The 17,860-nt window shown below is 38.0% G+C and overlaps 1 protein-coding gene across 1 annotated transcript in view; it reads left to right on the forward strand.

Annotated features, from left to right (window-relative positions):
- The first annotated feature begins 3,010 nt into the window (after positions 1-3,010).
- LOC107044475 (protein Skeletor, isoforms B/C) overlaps positions 3,011-17,860 on the forward strand; it is a 61,008-nt gene continuing 46,158 nt past the window's right edge. The window contains exons 1-3 of the mRNA XM_015266367.1: positions 3,011-3,283; positions 4,350-4,569; positions 4,647-4,755. Coding sequence (XP_015121853.1) covers positions 3,226-3,283; positions 4,350-4,569; positions 4,647-4,755 — 387 coding nt within the window. The 5' untranslated portion in view covers positions 3,011-3,225. The remainder of the gene's footprint in view (positions 3,284-4,349; positions 4,570-4,646; positions 4,756-17,860) is intronic.

Here is a 17,860-nt window from a genome sequence, read left to right on the forward strand (position 1 = left end):
ATTAAGGGATGCAACGGGGATCGATTGATGGGGAATTTAATTCTCCGTCACACCCTCTGTGTTTCATTCCTTAATATTAATTAGCCAGCAAATGAATCACCTGAAAAACATTAAGAACATGTTGAGGACGAGTAGGACATAAGTTCCCCTCCGAAACTACCCCTGTAACAGCGGGACTGCTACTGCCGAGTTACCCGCACAGGCAGTTCGCCCAGCCGTCAGATTCGACCGTGGCGGCATCCCTCCGTTGGGGTCGAACTACTTTTGGCCTGGAGTCAGTCCAACCCCGAGATCTGAGCCTCTACTTTAGTCAATCCTCTTTGCCCCCCGATCCTGGCCACTACTCAGGTCTATCCTCTTCGCCCGGAAATGTGCGCAGAAACTTCGTCCACATCTAGTTGCGCACATGAAAGATTGACATATTACAACTCAAATACACAACCAATTTTACATAATTAATATGTCCACTTGCATTAAGTCCGTACGTCATTCATTTAATTTTTATTTCTGATTTTCTTTTTCGCTGTCGGCACACAAGCGCAAATTTCCCAAAAGTGATTTTGATCAGAGATTTTTTAAATTTTCCGAAAAAATAGCAGATTTAGGGAGAAAAGTGGAGAACAAGCTCAAATCAACGTTTGAAGTTTTATTTTTTAATTTTTACAATAAACTTGAAGTGCGGAACAAATTGACCACCATTTATGAAAAATTTAGGAGATTTTCTATGCAAAAAATATGTTCTAAATTTTTTTTTTTTGCATTTTTGAAAATTTTTAGTCAGATCGGGAAATTTCCAGTCCACACGGAACGCCTCTAATTAAGCCACGGGATCTTCGCTAGCCGAGAATTCTCCTTTTCTACACATAAAAATTGAGACGAATTCACAAAAAAAAGTTCTCGAAAATTGTGCGGGATTTTTTCTGATTTTTTTTTCGTTTTAATTCAGAAAATTTCCGGTCGAAATCATCTTTGAAAAAATACGTGCTTGTCCACGGAGAGAAGTGCTCAGTGAAAATTGTGGAACACACAGTTCGCTCACTGATTACGGAATCGATTTCGAAAATTTAAGTGATGGTTTCGTAATTTTTCACAAGAAATTCAGGTAAAAATTACGGAACACTCTGGAAAAATTCCGTGACAGTTCCGTAAAATTTCCTACAACCACCTTTCACTCCCGAATTACGGAAAAGATACGTAGTTTTTATTGAATATTTCTTTCCGTGTATGCCGCACAGCAGAGAGAATGAAATACCAAAATAAATACTTTTATTCCTTATCAATGTCATAATATGCCAAGACCATGAAAAATCAAATTTCGAAAGATCCATTTTTTGTTTTCCATCTCTCTATTGGCTCTGCAAGTCTGCAGCATACGAGCGCGCATTTTTCAAAGATGATCTCGATCGTAGATTTTATCAATTTTCCAAAAAAAAAAATCAGATTCAGAAAAAGAAATGATAAATCGACTGAAATAAACGCCGTTTGAAGTTTTATTTCTCGATTTTCACCATGAAGTTGAAGCAGGGAACAAAATGACCACAATTTTTGAAAACTTCAGAAAATTTGTGATCAATAACTATGTCTTGAATGTTTTTTAGCGTTTTTGAACACGTTAAGTCAGAATGAAGAATTTTGAATCTAAAATGTCTAATCACATAATTGAGCCGCAGGATATCTGCAAGCCGAGAAATCCTCTTTTCTATACATAAGTATTAAGAAGAATCAAAAAAAAATCTGTCGAAAATTTTGAGGCCAGTTTCTTCAACGATATTTGGTGGCAGGGCCCATATACGTGGATTGTTAAAATATAATGGTTTCCATTTTTTTTCATTGTTGGAGGTTTATTTCGGTGGACGAAATGGTTTTTGGACCAAAAGTGCAAGTGACTTGAATACTTTCAGGTGATTTCTGAATTTCACTCCAAGTTTTCGCTGAATATCTTGCCAACTTCTTCGGCTTGAAGGAACATTTTTTTATAATTTGCATTTTACGAAGTGTCTTATTTCGGTTTATCGCTGCTGGTGAATTATATATTTTCTCAAGATGAAGAATATTCACTTATCGGGTCAGTTTAGCATGTGTGAAGTGTTTGGTTTCCGCATGACGTGAGTAAAGTTCAGAGGTCTTGAGTAAAGTAACTTCTCCTGCGTAAAGCTTGGATTTACGCCCTCGAAATTTACTTTACACACGACCTTAAAATTTCCGCACTCCATGCAAAAAAATGTTATCACTACTGCACTCCTGAAAAGTGGATTCGGGAGGTATTATAAAAAATAGGCTATGTTACTCGTACGTGCGAAAAAGTGAAACTTTAAGCACTAGTAACACAATATACGATTTTATTTATTTATTTATTTTTGTTTTGTTCATATTTCGTTCCTACACATTCGCCTGCCTGGCCTCTCCCACTTCTCTCTTCTGAGTTTTATCTCCGTTACTATGGGCCGTCTTACTTTTAACTGTACCCCATTCGGACTAGAACTTCACGGGAAACTATGGAAAACCGGAGTCGTACAGCCGGCTGATTGTGCAGAGCCCTAATGTGCCCTTCTGCCACACTGACTAGAGGTGCACATTAGGCCACTACACCGTGCCTACCTTTCGAAATTTTTGGGCGAAGATGTTCCTAAGCGGTTACCCATTCAAGTGCTAACCGCGCTGAACGCAGCTGCACTCGGTTGTCTGCCGGAGCAACATTTAACTCATCCAACCATTACGGTCGGCCCCCAATATACAAATATAATTATTAATCTTAATTGGGATTGCGAAGATTCTATCCAAGGCCATACATTGTTACCACCTTTGAAAAACCTATTTCAAAGAAATAGAGTCTGAACTGTTTGGGCCGTAGCAAAACCTGATATAATAGAACTGGGGAGTTTGTGCACCTCAGAGTTACTCCCACTTTACACAATTCCCACTCACATCCTTGTCTCCCACTTCTCAAAACCAAAGACACAATCTCCTCAGTCTGACCGTACTTTCACCTCATCAGTCTCCTCACATTCAATGCGTGGATTAGCAGCCATTCGTGGCACTCCATGATACCGCTATCTTGGCTCTCTGTCAAGACCAAGCTAGCCTACTTAACCATCGATATCGAACAGTTGTTCCTTGTTATTCGTGGTTTGACTAAATCCCCGGTGCAATGTTTACAAATTGTCTGAGTGAAACAATGTAAATATAAGCATAAGTCGAGAAACTGGACCCAAAAGTTTCGTAAAAATGTGGAGGACACCAATTTTATATGTTTTCGTCTTTGTTGTAATCCTTTTACACGGTGGTAAGTCATAGATCAATTGCAGTAGACGATAGCAAAAAAAAAATTGTCGATAAAAGTGTTGGGAAATCATGGAGATGTTGGAAATCCTAAGCGAAATAATAACTGTGTCAATCGAAATCCTTAGAATTCTTCTGTCAAGGTTTTTTAGCTTCCTGTCCCTCATGGCCACGTATTGAAATCTCCGTCACTGGGGCAATTACAAGTTACCAATATGATTCGTACTTACAATGTTCTTATTCAAGAATAATTTTTTTCGCTATAAATTGGAATGTCGGTGATTGAGAAGTTTCGAGTTATAGTGATGAAGATGCCTCTTGAACAGTTGATTTCCAAAATTTAACGTTGAATTCTAGTTAAATTTTAACTGAATTTCCTGCTGATTCACAGGACTTCTTGCATTGTTTTCTTTGCATTACTATCATTTCTCTCAGATTTAACTTTTGGTTTTCAGTCAACTGTTAAAAAAAATTGAACCTTCCCTATCTCAAAACCGGTTATCGTTAATCCAAAACAGGTTCCTCCACATCAAGAGTTTTATGAGGCTTACTCATAAAATTTTTTTTTTAAATTAACACTCTGCTTCAGAGTTTCATTGAACGAATTCTGCAAGAATTTTGAGTGTAGATTTTATTGTTAAATATTTATTCCAGTTCAAATTTGAGTCATTTTTTAGAAATTCAACACTCCGTTGCTCCATACTACGGGGGGACCCATAGATTACTATATTCCAAAAATTGCTAAAATTCATTAGAAACAAATAATAATAATAAGATTTGATTTTCCAAAGTTTCTACACACTTCAAGATGAGGTGTCAAATTTTTTCATACTTTTTTAGGGAAATTTCAAATAATGTTATCAAACAAATTGAAAAGTGCGGCGCATTGCTGACAGTGTGACCGCTGCAGGGTTAAGATTCAGTTATTTTTCGACTCTGAATTTCAGGAATTTTTTCTCCACATTTCAGCGACACAAAATGCCTTATACTGAGGATAAATTGAGTTAGTACGAGAGTCCCGAAAAATTAGAAATAGTTTCCTGTAGAGTAATTTTTTTTGCTTTGTGTAGGTTGTACTCAAGACATAGATGAAAAGTACAATGGCAAGTACATTGGTAAATTAAATGCATACCATCATCAAATTGCTGGTGACGTTTACGCCGTGGACGAGTACACATTATTGTTGACGTCCTTTAGCTATGATGGCACCGGCGCAGATACATTCTTTTGGGCCGGTGCGACCAATCATCCAGGTCCTCAGGGATTCATTGTCCCAGACGAGTTTGGCAAGTGAGTCCAGTCAATTCTGAACAAAAAACAGCTGCAGTACTTGATGATTCATTCATTAACAAATAATTTTTTCATAGGACCAACGTCCTTGACCGATATTTTAATAAGGATTGCACACTTACACTGCCGGACAACAAGAAGATAACGGACATCAAGTGGTTTGCGATTTACGATCTGTCAAATCAGGTACTTAACATATAATAATAAATAATAATGAAGTTTCTTGTGGGAAGAAATCGTATAAGCAGTTTAAATTGCGCCTAAAATAATACTGTCCGTGGCATTTATAATTTATTTTCAGAAATGAAGAAGAAAATATCTTTCCAAATTTTGACAAATTCAAATGTCAATGATACCTTGCCCTTTCGAATCTAATCCATCAAATAGACATGAAAATAGATTGAATCTATTGAAAATAGTTTCAATAAATTGAGAAACTCAATAGCGAACCTAGCGCATTCGCTGGAAAATTTCATTTGTTATTTGTCAACTTCTATTGAAAGCTATTCAAAGTTTCCAGGCAATTTTTTAATCGTCGCCAAAATGAAAAATCTAATGTTTTCAAAAATGTATATCTGAGAATTTTTATTGAAAAACTGGCTGGTGTGCCCGCCGTTGCCCGGGCAACTGTTTTTTTCTGCCTCTTATTTTTGAATTGAAAATAATTTTTTAATGAATTTTTTGGTGATTTATACGGGTTAAAAATGAAAATGAAAATCATTAGCTTCACAATTTCCATAAAATTTATTTTATGACTTATTCTTAAGTATTTCAATAACAGAATCATGAATTTAAGAAATTGGGTTTTAATTCTCGAATTCGCTTCAAATTTCTAGAAATTCCTTGTATTAACCCAAAATTTCTTGAAACTCTATGCATTCCCTCGAAAGATCTGGAAACTCTCAAAAAAAAAATTTCACCGGTTTTTCGTTGCAAGGGTTAACTTGCCAACGCGGCCATCGCCCGAGGGCCTTCAGTCAGGGAATGTTGAATGTGGAGTGGGTTTTTTCACTTGCAAAATCTGTGGAATATTCGTTTTGAAAATTATGTTAAATTTTCAGATGAATATTATGTGGAAATTTGTGATGGAAAATTGGTGTGGAATTTCGGCCCTGCCGGCGCTCGAACCTGGGAGCTTGAAGTTGTGAATCTCATGGTGCTACCAAGTGCACCACACATCCGGGTTTGGAAACTCGCATTTTTCTCGAAATTTCTAGAAACTCCTCACATTCTCTTCAATTTTCTAGAAACTTGTTGAATTCTCACGAGTTTTCTAGAAATTCCGTGGATTCTATCGAAATTTCTGGAACCTTCTCGAATTCCCGCGAAATTTCTATAGATACTCCTTAAATTTCCTCGAAATTTCTAGAAATTCCTTGAATTCCCTTGAAATTTTTAGAAACTTCTCGAATTCCATCGAAATTTCTAGAAACTTATTGTATTCCCTTGAATTTTCTAGAAACTACTTGAATACTTACGAATTTCTTGGATTCTATCGAAATTTCTAGAAACTTGTCGAAGACCCTCGAAATTTCTAGAAACTTCTCGAAGTCCCTCAAAATTTCTAGAAAATATTTGAATTCCCTCGAAATTCACAGAAATTCCTTGCATTCCTTCAAAATTCACAGAAATTCTTTGCATTCCCGCCAATTTTATAGAAATACCCTGAATTCCCTCCAGAATTCCAGAAAGTCCTTGAATTCACTTCAAAGTTCTAGGAAGTGGCTAAATTCTCACGAAATTTCTAGAAATTCCTTGGATTCTATTAAAATTTCTAGAAATTCCTTGGATGCTATCGAAATTTTTATACACTACTTGAATTATCTAGAAATTCCCTAGAATTGTCCAGAAATTTTCCAGAACACTGCTGAATGTTTCCCGATTTTTAAAAAAATACCGAAATTTTTTAGATTTTTCGAAGAACCCGAGATTTTTTTCAGGAAATGCTGAAAATTGCAAGAAAATGTGTCATTACAGAAATGGAAATAATTTGTTTCATAATAACTACCGTTGAACATTCTCAAGTTTCCCCGGAAGTTTTAGAAATTTTATACATCATTGGGAAAACTGAGTTTTTTTCATCTCTGAGGAGCATTCCGTCCTTTTCTAGAAAATGCGAGAAACTTCCAGAACAGTGTGGAAATTTCTAGAACTCTCTGCGTTTCACCTCATCAGGGGTCGATTTTCAAAAAAAGAAAAACACGTGTCGATTAATTTCGAAAGACGAATCTACACATGAATTTTCAAGTCGCGAACTTGAGCAGTTTTCGAAATCGCCTAAAAATATTTGCCCTGTTTTGACCCCCTTAGAGGATGAATTTCCTTAAAACCCCTTCTTAGTGGGTGCTTACGTTACTAAGGGAAGCTGTACACTGTTAAAAAGTCCCCCTCGAAAACTACAACACATGTATTGGCAGCACTGTACCAATACCGTAGTAGAAATATATAGTACAGTACTGTGGACCTTTTTACACTACCGTAACGCAAAATTTCAAATGTGCCGTGTAACATTACAGTAAAGTTTTGTGGACCTCTTTACCCTACAGTAATGTAATATTCCAAATGTGTCGTGTGACAGTATAGTACAAGAGTGCAGTAAAATTTGAGGGCTAGTATTCATTATACCAATACAGTATTATTTCTTCTTCACAGTGTCGTATTGTAACGTTGCCAACACAGTTTTACACTTTTGAAATACAAGCGTATTGAGAATTCTGAATACTCTACTTCGGTTTTTTCAACACAAATTTATCGTAATATTACAGAAACTCGGCATTAAAAAATGAGTACAGATGATGAAAATTTTAAATACACGTGTATTAGAATTTTTCCATACTTTTGCAATAAAATTTGAAATCGTTGTGTAATTATTCAAGACAGTTTTGGGGAATCCATGCACGAAATTATTCGCTGGGGAATTAGTGTACAGTATATAAATCACAAGATCTATGCGCGCGCTGGTCTATTCATTTGTTCAAATGAAGAAATGGAATTCATTGAATTTTATTTTCTCATGAATACCTTATAAATATTGATAATGAATCAAAGAGAATTCGACTAATGATTGAAGTGAATAGCGAAGTAGAGTAAAAGAATCTATAAAGAATTTTTCATTTTCAATTAATTATCTTCCATTTTTTAAAATAATCGGTCTCCATAAAAGGACAGAATTTATTAATTTCACCCATGATGTATATACATGTGAAATATATATATGAAGTGAAAAAAAAATTTACCACTGAAGAATTTGAAATTATGTCACTGAAGAATTTGAAAATGCCGCGTGTTTTTTTTTGTGAATAACTTCGTGTCACATATTGACCAATCAGAATGTCAATCATTACTTTTGGATCGAAAGACATAGATTGTCTTTTCTTGTTGCCTTTTTAGGAGCCCTCTGAAGGATTGATCATCAAAAAGTATCTGAAAAAATCCAAAAGTTCGAAAATATTGAATTTCGATACGACCAAATCACTGTTTACACACTGATAGAAAATTTCTCCGCCAATTTTCAGTTAAAATTTTGAAATATTCAACAAAAACTAATTGATATGATATTATAGTCAATTTTGGTAGTGGTAAATGAGTAAATTCTGGGATTTCTTCATGAGAATCAGAATTTCAATCCGATATCATGATGAAAATGGTTAAAAACTATGAAAATTTCAGTGGATATTACCTTGAATTTTGCATTCATTCGAAATGAATCAGGATAGTTGTTTCTACACCATTTACTTATGAAGAACTATGCGAGATTTTACAAAGTTCACCTTTGTATCAGCTCCAGAGTCCGAGCTAACTCCTTCGGGTACCAGATTCGAAAGATGTAGTAAGCCAAAAACGTCAGCAAAATTCCGTTATAGACTCCATCAATGGGGATGAGGCTGATTTTATCCAAGCATATAAAGTACGTGGCGTTTTCACTGCATAATGATTTTCCTGAAATAGAATCGCAAGTGGTCAATATTTGCATTCTAAACGGTCAGAGAAATTATTTATGGGAATCATTTCACGTTGCGGTCGTATCAAGTCGTGGGCTTTTGTTCCCAGCCTTCCTCTCTCTGCTCATATTACCCACTGCATTATATAGTTGGGCAGCTAGTGCTTCATATCCTCTCCCTAATTTGACTCCATCGATCTGATCCTGAAAGGAGTTTGGATATTTCTCGCATATCGGCTGGCTTATGGCATAAGCTGTACCCCGTATGGCATCTTTCAAGTCATTTATCATATAGATCTTCAGTTGCGTCACTAATTTCCTCCTTTGGTCTTCAGATACACGTACTCCTTCGCGACATTGTCTCATGATGCCTGATGGAATTTTATCCCAGAGAGTATCACAAAAATTCGTTCGTGCCTGAGAACATTCTCCCGTCGATGTCTGGTGAATGGGTGAAGTGCTTGTAACATATGAAAATATACAAAAAAATGAGGAGACGTATTCTACATTTGGGACATTCCATGTCAACTCAGCCAAACCGGATTTTTTTTTATCTGGGAAAAATCATTGAGTAGGTGCATTTTGAACTACTACATATAGACAGTAATCATGCAAAATTTCATTGCCCTGCCACTTTTTGTTTCTGAGATAATCATTATGAAACTTGAAATTTTCAAAAAATCATTACTTCTGAATGAAGCATCCGATTTTGATAAATAAAAAAAGAAAATTTTCGTTTTTTCTCGTAATTTGAGATAAAAAATACTTCAGAGCCGTAAAGAAGCTCCTAGACCGGTTTTTTGAGAATTTTTCGCGTTTTCAATTTTTTTTCACTCTAGGGCCGCTCGATATTCGATCGAAATATTTTTTTTATGATAGAGGATGTCCTTATATGATATGAAAAAAATACGCCATAATGGAAGAGCGAAGCAATGCACCGGAAATTTTTTTTTTTTCGAAATTTTTGGGTTTTTCAGTTTTCAGGGGAGATCCATCTGTTTTTTTAAAAGATATGAGTCTGTCAACCATTATTCTTCGTTCATATATGATGACATAAGATTACACCATCATGTAACTGAGAAAGAGTGCGCCGAAAAAAAAATTTTTTCGTTCCAATTTTTACTGGAAGGGTAGATAGTTGAATTGAACGTTATCATCATCGGAAGTTTGCTAAATTATGATCAAACAAATGAGAGGAAGAAACAAACGGAATCAATTAATTGATTTATCATCATCAGTCGGTTCCAAGGCTTTAATTCTAGAAAAAAACTTCAATTTCTCGGTTGATTTTTTATCACCATACGATTCGGTGTGGATGGATTACCGAGCTCCTTATTCTATTTTTGCAACGAGGTAAGGAATTTTCACGTTGATTACATAGAAATGATCTTTATTCTCGAAATTGATATCTTCGGATTTCATAGAATGCCGCGGAGTGATAGATGTGCGAATCCAATGCGGGCTCCTGGTGAGAAGGGACACCTCGGTTATAATTTACGTCAGTAGTATGGGAACTACTATGGCACCCCCCACCCACAGTCACTCCGACCCTACCACTGCACCGGTCAGCGTAGCACAACTCCGACGCGGACGAGTGGTGGGGTGGGAGTGACTGTGAATGCTGTGGGTGCGTCATAGCAGCTATCATACAGGGGAAATAAAAAACACAGAATTTCAGTTATTAATTACATGTATATTTTCCCCAAAATAATGTCCCCATGAATTACATATTTTTCTTATAAATTACTTACATTTTTGATTCCACGACGTACAATTATAACCGCGGCCACTAAATAACTTCCCTTCGGGGGCACTATTACGTTTTTTCTTCATAAATGCATTATGATATTCACGCACTAGACGATCATTAGATATGAATCGATCGGTGAATAACGAATAGAACTTCTCAGGAGTAGCAAACATAGCCATACAATGCAGAAAAACTACACAGTATTGTCCACATACACTCGACTCATGATGCCGGAGCTGCCGGATGCTGCACCTGAAGAGTTTACAGTTCTTTCGGAGCCTTGCAGCGTGCTGGGGCACGATGGGAGGTAGTCCGAAGCTGTTGAAGTACCATCCTCTACCATCTCGATTAACGTACATGGCGATCCAGTGTTCTCCTGGTTGGGTGTGGTCATGTGTGTTCGCTACTATTGCAGTAGGTTTCGTCCACGCCGATGGAATCTTGTCCGCTGAATATACACCGACTGTATGATTCGGTATATACTGTAGGGCTTCTAGAATCTGTACTGTGTTCATCAGCAGGAAATTTCTCTTTGGATAAACTTTTTAATCCTTCCTCGTTCGAAGTCAACCACGCTTTGATTTGAAGGACTCCGCGCATAGCAGATATAAAGGTTCTGTGATTCAATGTACTATGTATAAGGCATGATGGAACAGCTACTGGTGTACAAGCGAATAGTGGCGATCCGATGTGGCCCTTCAAATTGATAACATCTCGGGTAAGAAGAGCAGCAGTGAATTTCGCTTGCTCACAACCATAGANATTTGAAGGACTCGGCGCATAGCACATATAAAGGTTCTGTGATTCAATGTACTATGTATGAGGCATGAAGGAACAGCTACTGGTGTACAAGCGAATAGTGGCGATCTGATATGGCCCTTCAAATTGATAACATCTCGGGTAAGAAGGGCAGCAGTGAATTTCGTTTGCTCACAACCATAGGTATACACGTATTTTATTCCTTTGGTAACGGCTCGTAATACTGCATAGACATATTTAGAAGATGCTTCTCCTTCATACCAATCTATACCGTGACGTGTGATTGTAAGTTGATTGTTCATGCTCTGAATATTAGGTGGAATCGCAGAATACTGGTATTCAGGACGAATTACCCAATTTCCTATCATGTCGAAGGATGTGGAGGTCACCGCCACTTCTTTTGGAACGAATGTACCGTGGATTCCGATGAAACCCTCGTAATGAATAATTGCTGCCGAATCTGAATTACTGCAGGCCATTGCTATGCTCTCCTTTCAACCTTTTACGTTGAATATTCACACACAACTGTACAGTTGAACAACGATTCAAATCCGTTGTTTCAGAAAATTGCTGATACTGCAAAAATAGCTTCGCATGCGCTGAGCATGATACCGAATGTTTTGATGATTATGCATAGTCCAGGGTCACTTGTCTCGCTGAGTCAATTTCTATGACACTTTCAAACTCAGCATAAATTACAGCGTTGATCGTTGAAACTAAGCTTTCATCAAATCGTACCTCGATGCGCATGTTACCGCTTCGTATCAAATTCCAGTGTGAGTTATCATTAGCTGACAAATCTGGTGTTAAATCGAATGCGAAGAGACAATACCCATGAGGGTAATCTCCACGGTGAACACCATTACCATCGTTCAGAAAATGTATACCAGTGCCTGAGAAGATGGAATGGTACGACTCCACATATAAATTATTCACAGTAAACTCTGGCTGTAGAGGTTTTGATGGTATCTGACGCCCGTCCACGTATAAGGATATATGATTCAGAGTAAAATGTTGAAAGTTAAAGGGGTTCAATTTTTTATCACCCACGAATGCACGATTCTTGACAAATCCAAAAATGATGCGTTTTGGCAGCTGTCCTGTTATAAAGTTATCTATGGAATGACCACGAACACCAGATGGTATTGAGACACTTTTAACTTCAACTCTCGTAACAGGGTTGTAACAGGTTGTTTTCGATAAGGCCCTTTGGTGGGATAATAATAATCCAGGACTCACCTTCATTCTCCGGATGATCAACGAAGCTTCTCTTATTTTAATGGTGAATGGGCTATTTGTGCTATCCATTAAACACAAATTGTCTGTTGAACGAACCAATCGGATATGAATATTTACACCATTTAACAATGCTCGATCCTGATTGAACACATCACAATGTAAATGGCCCGTGAGATCGATTGTTTTCCCATCACTTAAATAAGCCCTACGTACCCTTAAACCCTTGTTACCTTCACCGACGTCATCCATCTTACCAGCTGTATCATCTGACCACAACACACTACTCAGGTGCGAGTTCTTCGCATCGGCGCCATAATTTAGAAGGGTTTGTATATAAGCGCAGATATAAACGCTTTCTACATAAGTGCATTATTGGCAGGCGTCACGGCTTTCTGATTGAAGGAAATATCCACTTGATCGAATAACGAGTGTAATAAGTTGTTGATGGGGCCGATAGTAGCCGAAGGTACAGGGTTCTTCTCTGTCACTAATGTTGGTATCGTAACACGTAAAAATAACCGTGTATGAGCTAAGTCAATGTACTCATCACCTTGTCCTGGTATATCGAACTCGATGGGTGAGTTATCCACAAGTGATGCTATTGGCTTGTAGTGTACATCGTATGAGGACTCGATGGCTGTCTGCGTTGGAGGTAAAGAAAATAAGTCCAGTTCACTTTTCACACCTTCACATGAATGAGTATGCAAGAATGCCATGTTTTAAGCGAAAATATCTGCCACTGTTCGTAATTTTGGTGAATTCTTCTTCTTTCGACCTCTAATTTTTATAGGCTTCGTCGTATTTTTCCTCTTGCGTTTTTTCGACACTCACGGTTTCTTCTTCTTCTTGGCTCCTCCAGATGTTGACTTGCGGCGTTTAGACTGTCGCGGAGTACGGTTGATCGTAGAATGAGGATATGATAACATACTCCAGCCGTTATATCCAGAACCAGTCATCAAAGTATCAAGTTTCTCCTCTGCCCGCCTCTTCAAATTGACGCCTGATTCCCGTGCACGACTTCGTAGAGAGTCTTTCAGAGGTATATCACGTTCGAGAACATCGCCTATGACATTCACACCTGAACGCAAAGCCTCTCTTCCGACAGCGGATGCTCCTTGCTTGAGTAGTGGTAGTATTCTTCTGAACAAACCACCTAGGAAACTACCAATGCCATGTCCTTTTTGATTAGCACTACCTATGTACACACGACTTATACCCCCATGGTCACCTGTACTGTATCCTCCCCCTGATTGTGTTCATAATCCGTGATTTTAGGTGTTCATAATCCGTGATTATTCAGTGCGTTTGAAATTAAGTGTCACAGTCAACGTTCCGTGTTCGAATGGTATCGGTGCTCCATACTCATCTCTTATATCTATCTCGATCGTTTGAAATTTCGTGCGTAGTAATGGTATATAAAGTGGTGGTGAAAATACCTTGATTTTCATTCCCCCGTATTTATAATTATCAATATCTAATGGTACAATACGCATTAGCGGGGTGTGTACATCACCGGTTATATAGGTTTCGCATATATCCGAGTATACGTACATACTTTGAGGGAGACCTCGTGATAATGAAGCGGGTGTCTGTCCCTCGTACGTATGTGTTTGGGCGCATAATATTACGCATTTATCTTCATCTGCAAATCCGACAAGTTTCTTCAGTAAAGGTGTTAAGTGCAGAATATGAAACATATCTCCACAGGAAGTACCACAGATCCGCTATACAGAGACGTAGCCACCACAATTCATAATGAATTTTACATGATCTCTCATAAATGACATTCCGTTCATACTATCCAACAAATCTGTAATACTATCGTAAACACCGTGTTGAAGATTGTCTTCCCCTTCACTCACGAGATCCTCACCACCACTCTGTAGGAGGTCATTGGACTTCAATTTTACAATTTCTCGTTCTTCTTGTGTCAGATAATTTCTGCTCTCCAACGACACGTAATTGTGGTTGTTACTTGCAGGTATATGTAAAAAAGTCATAGGTATATGAATTTCCGAGAGTGCGACACTCCATCTACCAGGTAAATTGACGACCTCTGGTAAATACGTGATGAAACTCGTTGTTTTATTATCAGGGTAATACTGCATACTATTGTTGCTAGGTAGCACAATAGAAAAATTGTCTTCTAGATGACTCATTTTTTTCCTTCACGGGTCTGTACTCTGGATAACTCTTCTTCGTAAAATATTCCGTCGATGTCTTCACCCTTGAGGTCTTGTAAGATATACACTACCGGCTTACGGTAATGAGAGACGAGTTTGATTTCAAAAATTTCTTTGCTCCACCCCGACTCGTATCCTTTCTTGAACGCTGCTTTTGCTGTACTGATCCGTACCAGGTCACCACAGTGGTATTTAGGCGATCGATCTTGACTAGATTTACGGTTAGTACTGTATCTTTTGGAGAGGTTATCTGCTGCTATCAGAGAATTTGTAGCATCAACTTCGCACGGATGTAAACGCGTCCCTGAATGTCTTGTACGATTGTAGGCATTCACAATTTTCTGAAGAACATCCACGTAGCGTTTGGTACGGGAATATGTGAAATATCTCCACAATCTTTCCTTCAGTGTTCTGTTGAATCTTTCAACGATAGCAGCTTTTATATCAGGATTTCGGGTTACACGATATTGAATTCCATACTTACTCAGAAGTTGTTGAAATTCAGAATTGACGAATTCTTTACCACGGTCCGTTTGAAGGATTCTCGGGGTACGTTTTCCCCCATTGTTCAGAAGTATCCGTCTAAATGCCTGGGTTACTATCTTTGCACTCTTATTTGTCAGAGGTTGCACCCATGCATATTTACTGAGAACATCGATGACTACTAACATGTAGGAGAATCCGTCATTGTATATTGATATAGCGCGAAGATCAACTAAATCAGCCTCCCAAACAGCGTCAACTTCAGAGACGTTATATGAACGTCTATTAAAACGATGATTCCAGCCAGTTCCTGACATCATTACCTCTGTGAATGTTTTGGAGGTGACGTGCACCAGCAAATGCTGCAGGGTGATTAGGGTTGTAATAAACGTTCTCAAAACGTTTCATTTTCTCAGTTTTATCCATCGTATTTTCAGGGACCCACCGTTTTGAGTATTTCCGATACTATTGTACGACTCGTCACTGTCTTCTTCTTCTTCTATAGGATTTATAATCTTCTGATGTCGACGACTGTTTCCTCGAGGTGTAGACGTCTCTATATTGAGAGTTGACTGTAACAACTCTTCGTTACCAATGAACTCCCGAGGAACATTATACGATTTTAGTACATTCCCAAATAATTTTCTTCCGACTGCAATCTTTTTCTTTCGTGACCGCATGGCCTCATTAATAAGATCTACTATATTTGAATTCTTGATAAGTTTCCCGTTGATGCTAACCACACCTTCTCCGTCCCAACATATAACCTCTCTTGGCATTGTCTGTAGTTTGCGTAGGAGTGCTGCAGCATTCTTTCGGTATCTTTTCGGCACACTTTCAATTATTGATCTTGATTCAATATTATCGTCAGTGTAATCATACACACGAGAACTGGAAAAACGTGGCCGAATCGGTGAAATTTGAGCATGTTTTTGGTAGGTTGATTCTTTCGGGCTATCAAAAGTCTCAGTATCCATCGACAACTGGTGAGAATTGTGTACCAAACTGAGATAACGTTGTAAAATCTGTTGATATGCGTTCCATTTCTCACGTTCATCAGCGTATGAACCCGATTCTAAGATTTCTTTCATTTCATTATCAAGACGTGACAATGTCGTTCCCTGTGTTTGTACACTTTTTGGCGTAGTGATACGGTTACCAGACGTCATGAGTGTCTGACCCCTGCCATCAGTAATGGCNGTATGAACCCGATTCTAAGATTTCTTTCATTTCATTATCAAGACGTGACAATGTCGTTCCCTGTGTTTGTACACTTTTTGGCGTAGTGATACGGTTATCAGACGTCGTGAGTGTCTGACCCCTGTCATCAGTAATGGCACCAATCCTGTCTTCTGGAACAAGTATCATTTTCCGCGCATATTCCATCTCTTTTGATTGTTTCACTCTTACTATTTACTAATGAGGTTTGAAATCAAAGTACCTAGTATAGGTGCTAGAAACAGCGGGAGGAACCCTCCCCTCTCTGAATGATAATCTTCTTCTTTTTTCATAGGTACTTTTTTCCAACAGCCAAATCACGCAGTACTTTTTTATATGGTTTTAATTTATCTTTCTGAGATTTACCGATTGGTATNTAGTGATACGGTTATCAGACGTCGTGAGTGTCTGACCCCTGTCATCAGTAATGGCACCAATCCTGTCTTCTGGAACAAGTATCATTTTCCGCGCATATTCCATCTCTTTTGATTGTTTCACTCTTACTATTTACTAATAAGATTTGAAATCAAAGTACCTAGTATAGGTGCTAGAAGCAGCGGGAGGAACCCCCCTCTCTGAATGATAATCTTCTTCTTTTTTGATAGGCACTTTTTTCCAACAGCCAAATCACGAAGTACTTTTTTATATGGTTTTAATTTATCTTTCTGAGATTTACCGATTGGTATATTACCGCGTAAGATGTTTAATGCATACTCACACATAGAACGTATTAACCCCGTATCAGCTTTTCTAAGTAACGCCTGGCGCTGTTCTTTATTCAAATGACAAAGCGCTTGAAGGACAATTGTCAATTTCTTACTGGGCGTACCTCGCGCCGCCATGGTATAAGGAAAACTGACACGTCTGTGTCTTATTACCTTTGATTTATACCTTTCCGCGGTACGTACACGAACTGTTTTTCATCATTTGGAAAGATCGAACTGCGTGCTCGATAATCTTCAGGTATGGATTGTTTCAGATCCAGCATTATATAACCATGCGGTCGTGAGGTGGGGTCTAGGTAGGCTTCTTGTAAAAACATGGGGTTGTCAGGATAAACTTGTCTGCACGATCCCGAGGATTCTTGAAAATCACAATGTAATTAGAATTCAGAGAAATATCTCTTTGACTCCGTCCCTAGTGAAATATATTCTGTTATGAAAATTACACTCAGATTTTTATGATGACTACCTTTCGTGAAGAGATCGGTAATGGTATGGTTCGATGACTCACGCATCAAATCGTCAATAATAATCAACTTGGGTCGTGAATCAGAACTATAATCTTGACTTTGTGGTAGTCCTTTGCGGAACTCAATTAAATTAGCGTTTGGGTATTGCGTGTATGTGGGTTGCCATTCAGCATCTTACAAAAGAATTCGTGAAAATTTTGTGTCGGACATGAAAGATAGGTCCTGCAAAAATATTTTGACAAAAACTGTTTTCCCGGACCCCGTGGGGCCACTTATTATAGACGTCCATGGGTGTTTCCAACGCGTATCCATGATCGAGACTGATGGTGAAGAACCATGGACATCACGTTTTTATACACAGTAACCACTAAAACGAACAAAAAGAATGACAACACTGTAGATAGGATTCACAAATAAAAATTCTTTATTTTTTATAATTACAACCATGCCTCCACAGAAGAATTTTTGTTAATCCAATCACGAAGCTGGTGAGCTTGGGCTAGAGCGCAATATACGTGGTGTTTGGT

This window comes from Diachasma alloeum, unplaced genomic scaffold (assembly GCF_001412515.2).
Source record: "Diachasma alloeum isolate Michigan unplaced genomic scaffold, Dall2.0 Dall_scaffold_00747, whole genome shotgun sequence".
NCBI classification, from domain to species: domain Eukaryota; kingdom Metazoa; phylum Arthropoda; class Insecta; order Hymenoptera; family Braconidae; genus Diachasma; species Diachasma alloeum.